At 36.7% G+C, this 14361-nt stretch overlaps 1 protein-coding gene across 1 annotated transcript in view; it reads right to left on the bottom strand.

Annotated features, from left to right (window-relative positions):
- The window catches only part of LOC113225192 (dynein heavy chain 6, axonemal-like), a 125553-nt gene that overhangs the window by 96954 nt on the left and 14238 nt on the right, over nt 1-14361 (bottom strand). Inside the window, exons 3-4 of the mRNA XM_026456430.2 lie at nt 8626-8799; nt 5142-5404 (exon numbers count right to left, since the gene is read on the bottom strand). Of these exons, the coding sequence (XP_026312215.1) occupies nt 5142-5404; nt 8626-8799 (437 nt within the window). The remainder of the gene's footprint in view (nt 1-5141; nt 5405-8625; nt 8800-14361) is intronic.

Genomic DNA, 14361 nt, shown 5'->3' with positions numbered 1-14361 from the left:
AAAGGATATGAACAGACATTTCTCAAAAGAAGACATTCATACAGCCAACAGACACATGAAAAAATGCTCATCATCACTGGCCATCAGAGAAATGCAAATCAAAACCACAATGAGATACCATCTCACACCAGTTAGAATGGCAATCATTAAAAAATCAGGAAACAATAGGTGTTGGAGAGGATGTGGAGAAATAGGAACACTTTTACACTGTTGGTGGGATTGTAAACTAGTTCAACCATTATGGAAAACAGTATGGCGATTCCTCAAGGACCTAGAACTAGATGTACCATATGACCCAGCCATCCCACTACTGGGTATATACCCAAAGGATTATAAATTATGCTACTACAAAGACACATGCACACGTATGTTTATTGCGGCACTATTCACAATAGCAAAGACTTGGAATCAACCCAAATGTCCATCAGTGACAGACTGGATTAAGAAAATGTGGCACATATACACCATGGAATACTATGCAGCCATAAAAAAGGATGAGTTTGCGTCCTTTGTAGAGACATGGATGCAGCTGGAAACCATCATTCTTAGCAAACTAGAATTCAGTCAGCCCCAAATCCCAGTGTTGTATTCTTATCTTCAAAATATTCTGGCACCAACGTGATAGGTTATCTACTCAAACTATTAAACATATCTCTAAGACATGACCCTTGAGTAAGCCCCCTAAAATCATAGAAATGGTCTTTATTAGTATTATTAGTTTCACAAAATGTTTTAAATCTTACTCTTCATTTCCTGCATATTTCATGATCGAAATAAAATCTTTTACTTGCTATTGCACTGTATGACCATGGAAAAGTATACAGTTAGTATCCTCGATTTGAGGAGATCTATAATTTTCACTCTCTGTCAATGCTAAGTCAAAAATGAGAGGTTTACTATTGTATGTGAATGTTGTCTCTGAGCAGGGCAAACCTTTCTTGCTGAACACAGCTAAGTGCTCAGACACTACTGATTCCTATATGCCTTTTGCAGTCTAAATCCCTGCTCACAACTAAATGAAAAAACTCTTCTATAGCACAGGTTTTTAGTGATAACTGGAAAAAAACTGTCAAACATATTTTTCTCATATGTGTACTGTATTTATGGCAAACACTGATACCTGCATTGCACATTTGTGATTAAAGCAAAATACCTGTCAGCACACTTTATAGTGATGTGCAGAGAGTTAGTTAATAAGCGAATTTTGCAAATAACTTATAACTTATTCTATTTTCTCTCTAAGCATACCTTGCCATAGGTGCTTTAGCAATAGCATGACATATTGTTTCAAAAACATTTTTGCTATAAGAAGTGCAACTTTAAATGATTTCTACAGTTTAGATCTCAATTTCACCTTTACTCAGTTCTATATTGAGAAGCATTATTTTGCATTTTGTTCACATATTTTTCTGGAAAAAAATCAATAGACTTATCAGAGAGACAGATTATTGCTCTAGACTGAAAGATTATAAAAAAATGCTTCCACAGCTTCACCACATTTGTTGGGTAGTGAAGACATTCTTCAACAGCAAACTCACAGCCTTACAGTTATTTTATCACGTTACTTTTAAAAGGAGTTTGGCATAACATGACCTCATCTTGTTGACACAGTATATACTACGTTTAACTTCCAGTTTAGCTGCTGCCAACTCCATAGCATCCAAATTATTGTCTTTACTCACAAGGTTTATGATATTTCAAGTTCAAGTTAGGGAGGAAAATTTAACATCAAACCCTAAAATGTAATAATGATAAACCATGATAAACCAATGATAAACCATGATTCCAAAATATCTTTTTAAATAAGACCTTACATATTACTATTAAGTGTCACTTCTGTGAGTTCAAAAAGCATAAAATATTGAAAGAGATCAAACATATATCTCAGTCCTGGGCCCAGTACAAACACATTCCTCCATATATCTTTTGTCTCAACTTCCTGGGCCCAGTACAAACACATTCCTCCATATATCTTTTGTCTCAACTTCCTGGGCCCAGTACAAACACATTCCTCCATTTGTCTCAACTTCCTGGGCCCAGTACAAACACCAACTGGAGAGTCCCCAATAAGGTCACAACCGTTTGTGGAGTGGTTTTACTGAAAGCGCGGGAACCAATAGAAAACTGCTAAATGTATAACTTAAAATGTTAATCAAAAGAATTCCCTTGTTCCTCTGTAACCTTACATATCCTGTTTACATCGGGCTATAAAAAGTGGGCACATGCATCGTTCAGGGCCCTCTTGTATGCTGTGGAGCGGAGGGACCAAGTTCGAACTTGCAGTAAAGATCCTTGCCGCTTGGCTTTGACTCTGGACTCTGGTGGTCTTCTTCGGGGAATAAACGGTCTGGGCATAACAATATCAACTCAATCTCCCTAGTAGAAGTGCTCAATAGTCTAGAAATGAATCTCCAGAACTGAAAAAAAGCAGTTTTCAGTCTCCTCTTCAATCCTTTAGCTTGTGCTGGTAAGTAGATGAGAATCAGTTCTACATGGGGCAAAATTTGGCTCTTCTCACAGTGGAAAATGAACATCACAAATAGCACCCTTTGATATCTGGGTTATTAGATGATTTTTTTTTTCTTGAAGAGAAAACTATGAAAATATTTTTCACATATGAATCAAGAATTATGTTTTAAAATCACCAAATAACCCACTTTCCATCAGTTTCCACTTAAGATCTACAAGTTCTTCACCAAAAACTTACAAAGAACTATAAAAGGGAGTAAAGTAGTGGTAGGAATGACAATACTATTAAGGATTTTTTTTTAATTGAAGGGCTTTAAATTACATTGTATGTTAATTCTTTCATCTTAAAAAAAATGAATTTTCTCATGTTGGAAAAAGTCTCTTTTTTACCTCAATTCTCCTTCGTCTACCATCTCTTCTCCTTTTGACATCCCAAAATTAATGTATCTGAACCCAAACAAGTATTTTTCCCTGATGATTCTGCTCCATTCAGTCTTCCATGTCTCAGCTGTAAAAAGAAAATAAATCTTGGGGCCCCAAAATCACTAAACTAAAGATAAAAGTCAGGCTGGGAACTGCTAAGGGCAAACCTGCCTCCCATTCTACTTACAGTGACCCCTGTGCTCACTGGGATAAATGCATATCTCATTGCTTCATTTGGAAAGGCTAATCAGAAACTCAAAGGAATGTCTCTTATCTACCTATGACCTGGCAGCCCCCTCCTCGCTTTGAGTTTTTTCATCTTGGCCTTGAGTTGTCCCACTCTTCCAGACTGAATCCATGTACATCTTACACATATTAATTGATGTCTCATGTCTCCCTAAAATGTATAAAGCCAAGCTGTGCCCCTACTACCTTGGGCACATGTTATGTCATCAGAACCTCCTGAGGCTGTGTCATGGGTGCGCATCCATGATCTTGGCAAAATAAACTTTCTAAATTAACTGAGAACTGTCTCAGATTTTCAGGGTTCACAGTCAATAGCAACTCTACCCCTCTTGCTCAGACAACTGGATCATTAAACTCATCCTGTACTCCTTTCTGGTTGTCTACCCTACATAATGTCTGTAAAGACATCCCATTGGCTTCACCTTTAAATTGTTTTCAGAAGCAGACCTATTTCTTACCACTTCATCATCATCCCCGGTCTCTTTCTCGCCTGAGTATCTACGGCCTTCAATTTGTCTTCCTTTTTCAACCCTTGTTTCCTCAAAGCCTTTTCTTCACACAGCAGCCAGAATGGTTCCTTTAAAAATGTAAATCAGATCATGACACTTTTCTGTCCAAAATCCTTCCACGGTTCTCCATTGTTGTAGCCAACAAGGTCTTGTGTTATAGATATATCCTTTATCTCTTGTTCACTCTACTGTAGTCACACCAGCCTCCTCTTTGCCCCTTGAGCATGCCAGGTCTGCTCCCAGTTCAGGACGTTTGTATTCATTTTCCTGCTGCCTGGAATGCCCATAACTGCACCACCACATAATTCATTTCTTCTCTATCAAGTCCTTGTTCAAATGACAGCTTCTCCATGAGGCCCACCCTGACCACCCCAGTTAATTCACCTCTTCCCCAGCACTCCCAATCCTCTTTGCCTCTATTTTTTTCTTCCAATACTTATCACATTTTAGTATTCTATGTAATTTACTCACGTATGGTTTATTATTGCCATTCTCTGCTAAAATGTCAGTTCCATGAGGGCAACAATTTTGATATGGTTTACTAATGTGTCTCAAGCACGTAAAACAGTTCCTGCTACAGAGATCATGCTCAACAAATTTTGCTGAACAACTGCATTTTCATAAGCATTTCTGTTCTTCCTACAAGTTACTGTTCACTCCTGTTAAGCTCTTTAAGATTTACAACAAATCTGTCATTTTAAATTTTGATTAAAACGTTTTTCTTCTCTATCCATTTTCTGCAGCAGGAGAGCTGCCCTCAGTGTCATCTTCTCAATTGAAACTATGGTGCTGAATAAGGGAGAATAAGAGAGCCGTGAATGGGGAAGGTAGCTCAATAAATTCGGTGGTGAAGCTAAACTTATCACCATCAAGAAAAGACTGTCTCAAGAACAGCTGTCAGCCCAACTAAGTAACAGAGGAAAGCCAGTATCATCTTTAAGTTCTACTATTATCTGTTGTAGTGCACTATAAAGCAACTTTCAGACTCACAATTATGTGACTTTCAATTATATCAACAACAAATGTGTGGCAACAACAGACAGAAAGTAAGTGTATACATTATTCATCTATATGAATCTCTAAGTTATCAAGCTCATTTTATTAAACAATCCTTATTTCTACTCTATAAAGCAAAGATGAAGTAACGTGAAAAACAAATCGTGGTTCATCTACTTTTTATATATTGCCATCCTCTTTCCTCAGTAATCATAAAATATCAAAAATACATTTGTAATACTGATTAAAAATATATGGCATAATGTTACATAAATATACGAGAAGCTCAATAGTGCAGATAAGATAGATGTTTCTAAATAGATAAAAGGAAATACATGAAAAAATATAAAATTGTTGTGATTAGGATTCATTTATCATTGAATAACCAAAATTATATTTGATATCACTATCATTAATATCCAATCAATTATGAATAATATGTGCAATCTTATTTGTAATATTTATGTTAAAGAAATTGCATCATAAAAAAGAACTCACTTTAGATTATATGTATCATATTCAATGGATGATCTTGGCACTGCAGGGATCACATAAAGAAATCCAAGATGTTCATTTTCACGTATTATTTTAATGATTTCCAAGGGATCCCGAATGTTGGCTTTAACAACTTCTTCTCGGTCGTGGAAAGTGTACTTAGGGTAAGATAAAGACCTAGTCCTGAAGACATCTCTTTTTTCAGTACCGCTACATGGCAGTTTAGGAGGAGAGGGAGAGAACACCTCAACATAGGGCTGATGAATCTAAACAAAGCCAATTTTTGAAAAACAAAAAATGAGTCTTTGCACACACACAAGAGTGACAAAACATTACCTTCAAGGACTAATTGCCATATTGCATGAGATGGCTAGAGCTCAAAGGCAAGCATTTTGGCACTGAAAATTTTCAAACTATTGTTAGGCAGTCATATTCCTTCTCAGGACTCCCTATCCAGATACCCATTCTTTTTCCACAAAGCAGTCCCAGTTTCAGCTTCCATTGCCTTCTCCTCTCCTTTAACTCAACGTTTATTGCATCAAAATATTACCAGGTCTTTGATGTCCATGGGAACCCTCTTCCCTCCTTGCTTAGTTGCTCTGCATCTATCTTTTCTGGGGCCTCTCCTCCCAACCTCCCCCTCTGTTCTGACCGCCTTGATGCTCTTCAGTGAGTGAAGTCTTGGACAGCTGCTATCATAACTCATAATAACTTTACTTCTTTGTGAATATGAGGGGTGGTTATATTGAGTATTGAGAATCACTATGCAATAGCCTTAGAGAAGCACTGATTTTATCAACTAATATTGCCTGTTCTTTAGGCCAGTGCTTCTCAAACTTTAAATGTGTAGTGAATTACCTGGGGTTCTTACTAAAATGCAGATTTTGATTCAGTACAACTAGGGTGGAACCTGAGATTCTGCCTTTCTAACCTGCTCTCAGGGGTTTGGATCCTGCTGACCATGGACTACACTTGGAGCAGCAAGGCTGAGTCCCACCCACCGTGCCATGCCTACACACTCCAGCTTTGCTCTACTCTCTGGGCTTCACTGTCTGTGCTCTCAGTGCCACTCACACCCCCCAAAAAAACTTAGGTGGCATCACTCACATCTGTTCCTCCCATGGAGGAGGTTAATCACTGTGTTTGAAGAAATTTGACACTAACTCCAAAGGTCATCACCTTGCCTCTCTGACCGTATAGGAGTAACTGGCTTTAAGATAAGAGTCACCATAGTAGACCTGCTTTATTGAATAACTACTGTAAATATACGCATGAGTATTTTATTGCCTATTAACATAGCTGGCAGAGGCTGCCATTTCTGCAGGGATTTATTACTACAAGCTCTGTGGAACGACTTCTCCAGAAAATCTGTACTCACGGGGAACATTATACCCCAACTCTGATTAAATATACCCTGTTCAATAGCAGTTTGACAGAAGCCTAACAAGTTCAGAGCTGAAGGAAACACATCTTTGAACTTAAAAGGTAAAATGTGTGTCTTTGACTTCTTGGCCAGGGATGGCAGCAATAACACTGTTCTCTTCTGAGAATGAATAGGCCAAACCTGAACCAGAGAAAATACACATCACCTTATCTCAATGTTTCAACAAGGGCTAGTCCACTTTAGTATTTTTATGAGACTAAAGTGTTACTGTTTTAACAGAAAAATGCATTTATTTTATTCGTTCTAATCTTTAAAAAGTCTTATTGCATTCTAAGTGGAAGACTTCTTCCATAACAGGGTTACATATTTTCCTCTGAGCCCTAATTTCTCATTATGTAACTCAGTGGGAAAATGTGATTTACATCTTCAGCAGTAACATAGATTCAGATTTGGGGGTGGGAAATAAAGAAAGCATTTATTCATAAACTGTACAATGTAGTACTCTTCTCTGATGGATGCTCAGTCCAATTTGATAAGTCAATTTCTTCCTTAATTAACAGAGGCCTCCAACTTCCTTTCCTGCCTGCCTTCCTTTATCTCCCAGGAAATCCTCCTTGTTGCATTTCTATTTGAAACTCATTCTGATAAATCAGTTTCTGAAAAAATTACCTTTTTCTCAGAATAAATACCTTTCTTATTTTATATAACACATCCCCTTTTCCATATTTCTCTTTAATTCCTAACTCTTTACTGAGTTCTTCACTGAGTGACAGCTACAACCAGGAAGCACAGCTCACAACCTGAGATTCCTTTTCAGCCCCACTTTTATCCCAGATGTCTACACACATTCTCTCCTTTTCTTTAAATTCAAATTTTTGAAGCACTCTTTATGCCAAATGAATTAATTTACAGGCAATTAAAGCTTTCTTGGCTCAGATCTTTTCTGGAGAAAGAGCTCCCTCTGGCTCCCCTTCACAGACACAACTGAGGCTATAATTCCATCTAGTTCATCATATGATTTCATTCTTTCAGGATGATCTCACCCAAACCCAAAGTAAGCTCCTGCTCATCTATTTTCTTCTCGAGCTCCCATCTCTCTCATCTTATCTATCCCATTAACTTTCCACTCATTCTTCTCAGCTTAGTGCAACTCCCAAAGGTGGCTTTTTATTCACTGACTGGCCCCCCAACGGCCAGGTGTAAGAGTCCCTTTTATTTAGTTTTTCATTATTTTGTACCTTAAACAACCAAGGAGAGCACTTATACCCCACTGTGTTGAGTGTTCATTTGTCCACCTACCTACCTCTAGACTCTGAAATCCTTGAGGACAGAACTTGTCCTCAACTGTGCACGTCTGGCAGTTCTAATCCAATGCTTGGACCCAAACTAGCACTCAAATGTGTGACTGTCAAAGTTATCCTCTCAACCAAAAGCTCAGAGAAATCTTGGCTCTACTGGTATCTTTACTGCAGGTATGCCTTTCACATTTTCTCCCCTTACTGTTTTTTTTTCTTTAATTATCTAGAGATATTCATTTAAAGGCAAGCTCTGGTGATTTCTTCCCCGAGCTACCATTTCTTTATGGCTTTCAAGGCAACTTCCCCACTCTACAACTCTCACCAGCTACACAAATTGTCTCTCTAGCTGGCTTCATCTCCATTTTATTGCCCTTCACCAGGGTCTTCAAAGATTACCAGTTTTGGTAAAAATGATGAAAATTTCAAAAAAGTTATAATAACATTCAAAATATTATGTCTTCTTTATCATGTAAGAGAAGGTCAGAAGGCACCATACAGATGCTGAAAGTTTCCTTTATGATTTTCTTCCATTGTAAGAGTTTTCCTTAAACAGGAAGAATGAAGAAATGTTGTATTTCCCAAACTCATTATGCAACCTTATAGAAAATGACTTTGCTTCTATTCTTTTTTTTTTTTTTTTTTTTTTTTTTTGAGACGGAGTCTCGCTCTGTTCTCCAGGCTGGAGTGCAGTGGCCGGATCTCAGCTCACTGCAAGCTCCGCCTCCCGGGAGTTAAAAGCATGTTAGCAAATCTATACAAAATCAAATTAAGTTAAAAGAATCAATTAAGTAGTTTAATATTATACCTGCATTTTTTTCACAGCATCTTGATGCTCAAGAATCTGAGTAGATGATGTGACAAAACTTTTTTCTGCTATGCTTACTGGGCGTTTAAGGAGTCCGGCAGTCATTACCGTAAGTCGGTTCTGTTCATGTATGTATTCTGGCTGCTTATGATCTTGGTAGACTTTTAGCACTGGCTTTGGGAAACAGAGAGACATGTTAATCTTTTAAACATTCGTATAAACTTGTTTTATTTTTCACTACCTTTGGACTCTTTCTCCTGTTGAAAATTGATCTCCTTGGATTAATTTCCTATCAAAGACGCAGTCCTAATAGTTAACTACCACCATTGCCTCTCTCTGGCCTATTGCTTGAGTAAGACTTTTCTACCTAGCTTCTATTAATTTTATACTTGAAATTATCAATGAATACTTACAAGAATAAATTACAACAGAAAAGGCTCAGAAGTATCAAATCATATACTCCCTAATTGTCCATTATAAACCCCCATCATTTACTAACACTGCTACTATGGGAAGAAGTGCACAATTCTCCCACCAAAATCATTAGTTCTCTAAATCATCAATCACTTCTCATAGCCATAACTTATTGAAGATCTTAAAAAAAAGGTGGCAATATCTTAGGCTATCCAACTGAAAATTACGGCAATAAAACCCCAGCTTTTAACATAATAAAAGTGAAGAATTCATTATAATGGCTTTTTGTTACTAAGCATTATGAGTTTATCATAAAAGCTAGTCTCTCATATACTGGGCTAAGAAAAAAAGGCTTGAGATTAAGTTAACAGCAGTTAACTTTTCAGTTAAATTGCATTTGGTTTTAGATAAAAATCCCTTTTGCGCCAAATTACAAAGCACTGCTCAAAGAAATCAGAGATGACACAAAGAAATGAAAAACATTCCATGCTCTCCATGATAGGAAGAATCAGTATCATTAAAATCACCATACTGTGTAAAGCAATTTACAGATATAAGGCTACTCTTATCAAATTACAAATGACATTATTCACAGAACTAGAAAAAAATTATCTTAAAATTCATATGGAACCAAAAAGGAGCCTGAATAGCCAAGGCAATCCTAAGCATAAAGAAGAACCCTGGAGGCACCATGTTACCTGACTTCAAACTATACTACAGGGCTACAGTAATCAAAACAGCATGGTACTGGTGCTAAAACAGATATGTAGACCAACAGAACAGAACAGAGAGCCCAAAAATAAGGCTGCACACATACAACCATGTCATCTTTGACAAAGTTGACAAAAACAAGCAATAGAGAAAGGACTCCCTATTCAATAAATGGTAGTGGGATAACTGGCTATCCATATGCAGAAGACTGAAAATAGGCCCTTTCCTTACACCATATACAAAAATTAACTCAAGATGAATTAAAGATATAAATGTAAAATCCCAAACTATTAAATCCCTGGAAGATAACTAGGCAAGACCATTCTGAACACAGGAATTGGCAAAGATTTCATGACAAAGATACCAAAAGCAATTGCAACAAAATAAAAAATTAACAAATGGGATCTAATTAAACTTAAGAACTTCTGCATAGCTAAAGAAACTATGAATAGAGTGAAAAAACAACCTACAGAATGGAAGAAAATATTTGTAAGATATGCATCCTTGAAGGTCTAATATCCAGAATCTACAATAAATGTAAACAGATCTACAAAAACAAAAGCAAAAAACAAGCCCATTAAAAAGTGGGCAAAGTACATGAATAGACACTTTTCAAAAGAAGACACAGACATAGCCAACAAGCATATGAAAAAAAGCTCAGTATCACTGATCATTAGAGAAATGCAAATCAAAACCACAATGAGATACCATCTCACATCTCACACCAGTCAGAATGGCTATTACTAAAAAATAAAAAATAATAGAAAATTATGGAGTATTCATACAATCAGATACTGTGCCACCACTAAGTGTAAAAAGCTAGATGTATTTATTTGTAATATGAAAAATAAAATAATAAAAAATTAAAATAAAAAATAACAACCATTGTGGAAAGCAGTGTGGCGATTCCCTAATAGCTAAAAGCAGAACTCCCATTCAAGCCAGCAATCCCACTACTGGGTATATACCTAAAGGAATATAAATTGATCTACCATAAAGACACATACATGTATATGTTCACTGCAGCACTATTCACAATAGCAAAGACATGGAATCAATCTAAATGCCCATTATTGGTAGACTGGATAAAGAAAATGTGATATATATACATCATGAAATACTGCACAGCCATAAAAAAGAACAAGATCATGTTCCTCACAGGAACACGGATGGAGCTTGAGGTCATCATACTTAGCAACAGAAAACCAAATATCACATTTTCTCACTTATAAGTGAGAGCCAAATGATGAGAACACATGAACAAAAAGAGAGGTACAACTGACACTGGAGTCTACTTGAGGGAGGAGGGTGGGAGGAGGGAGAGGAACAGAAAAAACAACTATTGTGTACTACACTTGGTACCTGGGAGATGAAATAATCTGCATAACAAATCCCCATGACATCAGTTTACCTATGTAACAAATCTGTACATATATCCCTAAACCTAAAATGAACGTTAAAAAAATTACAGGTAAAAACACTAGCACCTGTGTGAAGGTGCAGTTTCACCTATGCAGATCAGGCAACAAAAAGTTGAAAGAGATTAAAGTAAACCATAGGTTAAGGGTGAAAATGCAATTTAATTTAGGCAACATGTGTGCATTGGATTGAGAAACTTGTTTCCAGGTAAAATATGTGTGAATTAAGTAAAATTATATGTTAAATATAATTATATGGAAATTAATATATAATTAAATATAATTGTATATATATGTAATTTTTTCATCAACTCCACAACACCACTCACAGGGCCCTATCTCATAGGAATATAAGCACCAGTACAAAAGGATAATATAATTTTACTGTACCATTTGAAATACTGGCAAAACAACCTGAATGTCTCAAAAGAGGAGAATGATTCAGTAAATTATGGAATATTCATACAATCAGATGCTATGCCACCACTAAGTGTAAAAAGCTAGATGTAGAGTATTGTATTTATTTGTACTATGAAAATATTACGAATAAATATGAATTTGTACTATGAAAATATTACAAATAAATACAATTACAAATGTAAGTCTCATACATTTGTAAAGTTACAAAATTACAAATAAATTTGTATAAAATTGTTTCAGCATGGACGAAGGTGAGAAAGGACATAGACTAGATTTTGTCAATGTTAGATGGCATAGAAAAGGGAGTCCGAGACTGGGGAATTTGGAGGTAAGGAAAAAATGTAAAAGAAGAAGAGTAGAAAAGAAAGAGAGAAGGAGAAGGAGAGGTAAGGGGAGAGAGAGAGGGGGAAGAAAAGAAGAAGGAAGAGGAGGGGGAAGAAGCAGTGAGGAAGAGGAGAATAGGAAGAAGAAGAAGGAGAAGGGAAAGGGAGAGGAGAAGGTAGTCGAGACGAGGGAAGTCAATAACAAAAATACATCATTACCAACTCTATAAAAAGAAGTCAAACTACAGATGCCCACATGTGTGAAATTAGTCACTTGACTATTAAGCTCCTTTCTTTCTGCATGGTGAAACTTCAGGTCATTTTCACTTTTTTCCTTTTTTTTTTTTAATATTGTATGAATTACTTTATTCATGTATTATTTATACTTTGCAAGTTATCTGTTAGTATATAACATACTGCCTTAAACTTAGCAACTTAAAAAATAACACTTATTTTGCTAAAAATTCTGTAATTTCGGCAGAGCTCAGTAGAGACAGCATCAATGCCTCAGCTGGTGCCCAGTGGAGTAGAGGCAAGATGTTCCCACTGAGCTCTGCCTAAATTGCAGATGTCTGGCAGTTGATACAGGCTGCTGGCTGAGACTTGTTCAGATAGCATCTTCTCAGAGAGACCTCTCTAGTCACCCAATGTAAAGTAGTCTCTTCTGAGTCTCTACCACAGTCCATGTGTTCTTTTCTTTTCTTTTTTGTAGAGACAGGATCTCGCTCTGTCACCCAGGCTGGAGTGCAGTGGTATAAGCAAAGCTTACTGCAGCCTCTACCTCTTGGGCTCAATGACCCTCTCCCTTTGCCTCCAAAGTGCTAAGATTACAGGCATGAGCCAATGCGTTCGGCTTATTTTCTTAATAGTTACTATCACTGGATGAAATTGTTCAGTCTGCTTATTTAGAATTACTAGAATGTCAACATGAATCTTGTCTGCTTTGTTCATTTTTGTTCATTTGCTTTGTTCATTCCTCAGAGCATGGCTCAAATCCTGGCACAGAGTAGGCACATAACAAACTTTTAATATACATGAGTGGCTGACACTGGTGACATGCTGAACATCTTTAATCATCAACGGTTAGTGATACACTTTTGTCAAGTGAAGGCAAATACGTCGGAGAGAAATAGATGTAAAAAGTTTCACACTAATTCCATGGGAGAAAAATGGAGAGGCGGACTTGGTGTCCCACACAACATGTGGTGGCGCAGGCACACTGAACCCTGGGGAAGAAGAGGGCAGCAGTCAGTGCCACATCCACCATGCAAATGAAGGTTCAGTGTCAAACCAACAACAGTGGTGACTTTGCATTTTGCGTTGATTCCATTTGTATTGGTTTTGTATTTTCTTTGTATTTAATGTGTCAATTTGTTTATTAAGAATTAGAATTAATTCCTAGTGTAATAGTTTTTTCACATAAAGTAACATCAAATAAAAAATAAATCGGCACTACGGATCAAGAATGCTTTTCTTCAAGAGAAATCAGTACTCAAACTTCAGTTTGAGAAACAATGAAATAAGGATTAATATCCATAATATATTTTTTAAAACTTAAAAATAAGATAAAGACAACTTTTTTTTTGAATGGGGTTTCATTCTTGTTGCCCAGGCTAGAGTGCAATGACGCGATCTTGGCTCACCACAACCTCTGCTTCCCGGGTTCAAGCGATTCTCCTGCCTCAGCCTCCCGAGTAGCTGGGATTACTGGCATGCGCCACTACGCCTGGCTAATTTTGTATTTTTAGTAGAGACGGGGTTTTTCCCTGTTGGTCAGGCTAGTCTCAAACTTCTGACCTCAGGTGATCTGCCCACCTCAGCCTCCCAAAGTGCTGGGATTACAGGCGTGACCCACCGTGCCCGGCCCAAGACAACTTAATTTTAAAGTGGACAAAGGTTATGAACAGATAATCCACATAATAAGTAATATATGTGGTGATGAAAAATGAAAATACACCTAACTTCATTAATAAGATGCAAATTATAACAACAATGTGATGCCATTTTTAACATATCAGTGTAGCAAAAAAAAAAAAAAAAAAAAAAAATGATAGCACTAAGCAAAGATGTGGGCAAACAGGCCCTCTCGTACACTGTAGGTGAAAAGGTAAATTTCTAGAGGGCAATTGGGTAATGTTTTTTGAAATTAAATATGTACATACGACCTAAAGATACCGTTTTTAGGAATGGATCTTGATGTGTATAAAGACAATGTCATTCAGCACAGCATTATCTGAAATAGCAAAATAAAAACAAAACAAACAAAACCAAATAAAAGCAAAACAAAAAACAAAAATGAAATTACTTGAGCTCACATAAACATGAGACCAGCTAACCAGTACTATGTTATGGCACCTCTATGCAACAAAATACAGTGTAGCTGTTAGAAAAGACACGACTATATGAAAGGATTAGAAACATTTCTATATGTTTTAAGTGAAAGAAGTACT

This window comes from Piliocolobus tephrosceles, chromosome 15, assembly GCF_002776525.5.
Source record: "Piliocolobus tephrosceles isolate RC106 chromosome 15, ASM277652v3, whole genome shotgun sequence".
Lineage (NCBI taxonomy): Eukaryota > Metazoa > Chordata > Mammalia > Primates > Cercopithecidae > Piliocolobus > Piliocolobus tephrosceles.
The sequence above is the reverse complement of the archived record's forward strand: the minus strand, read 5'-3'. Positions and strand labels throughout refer to the sequence as shown.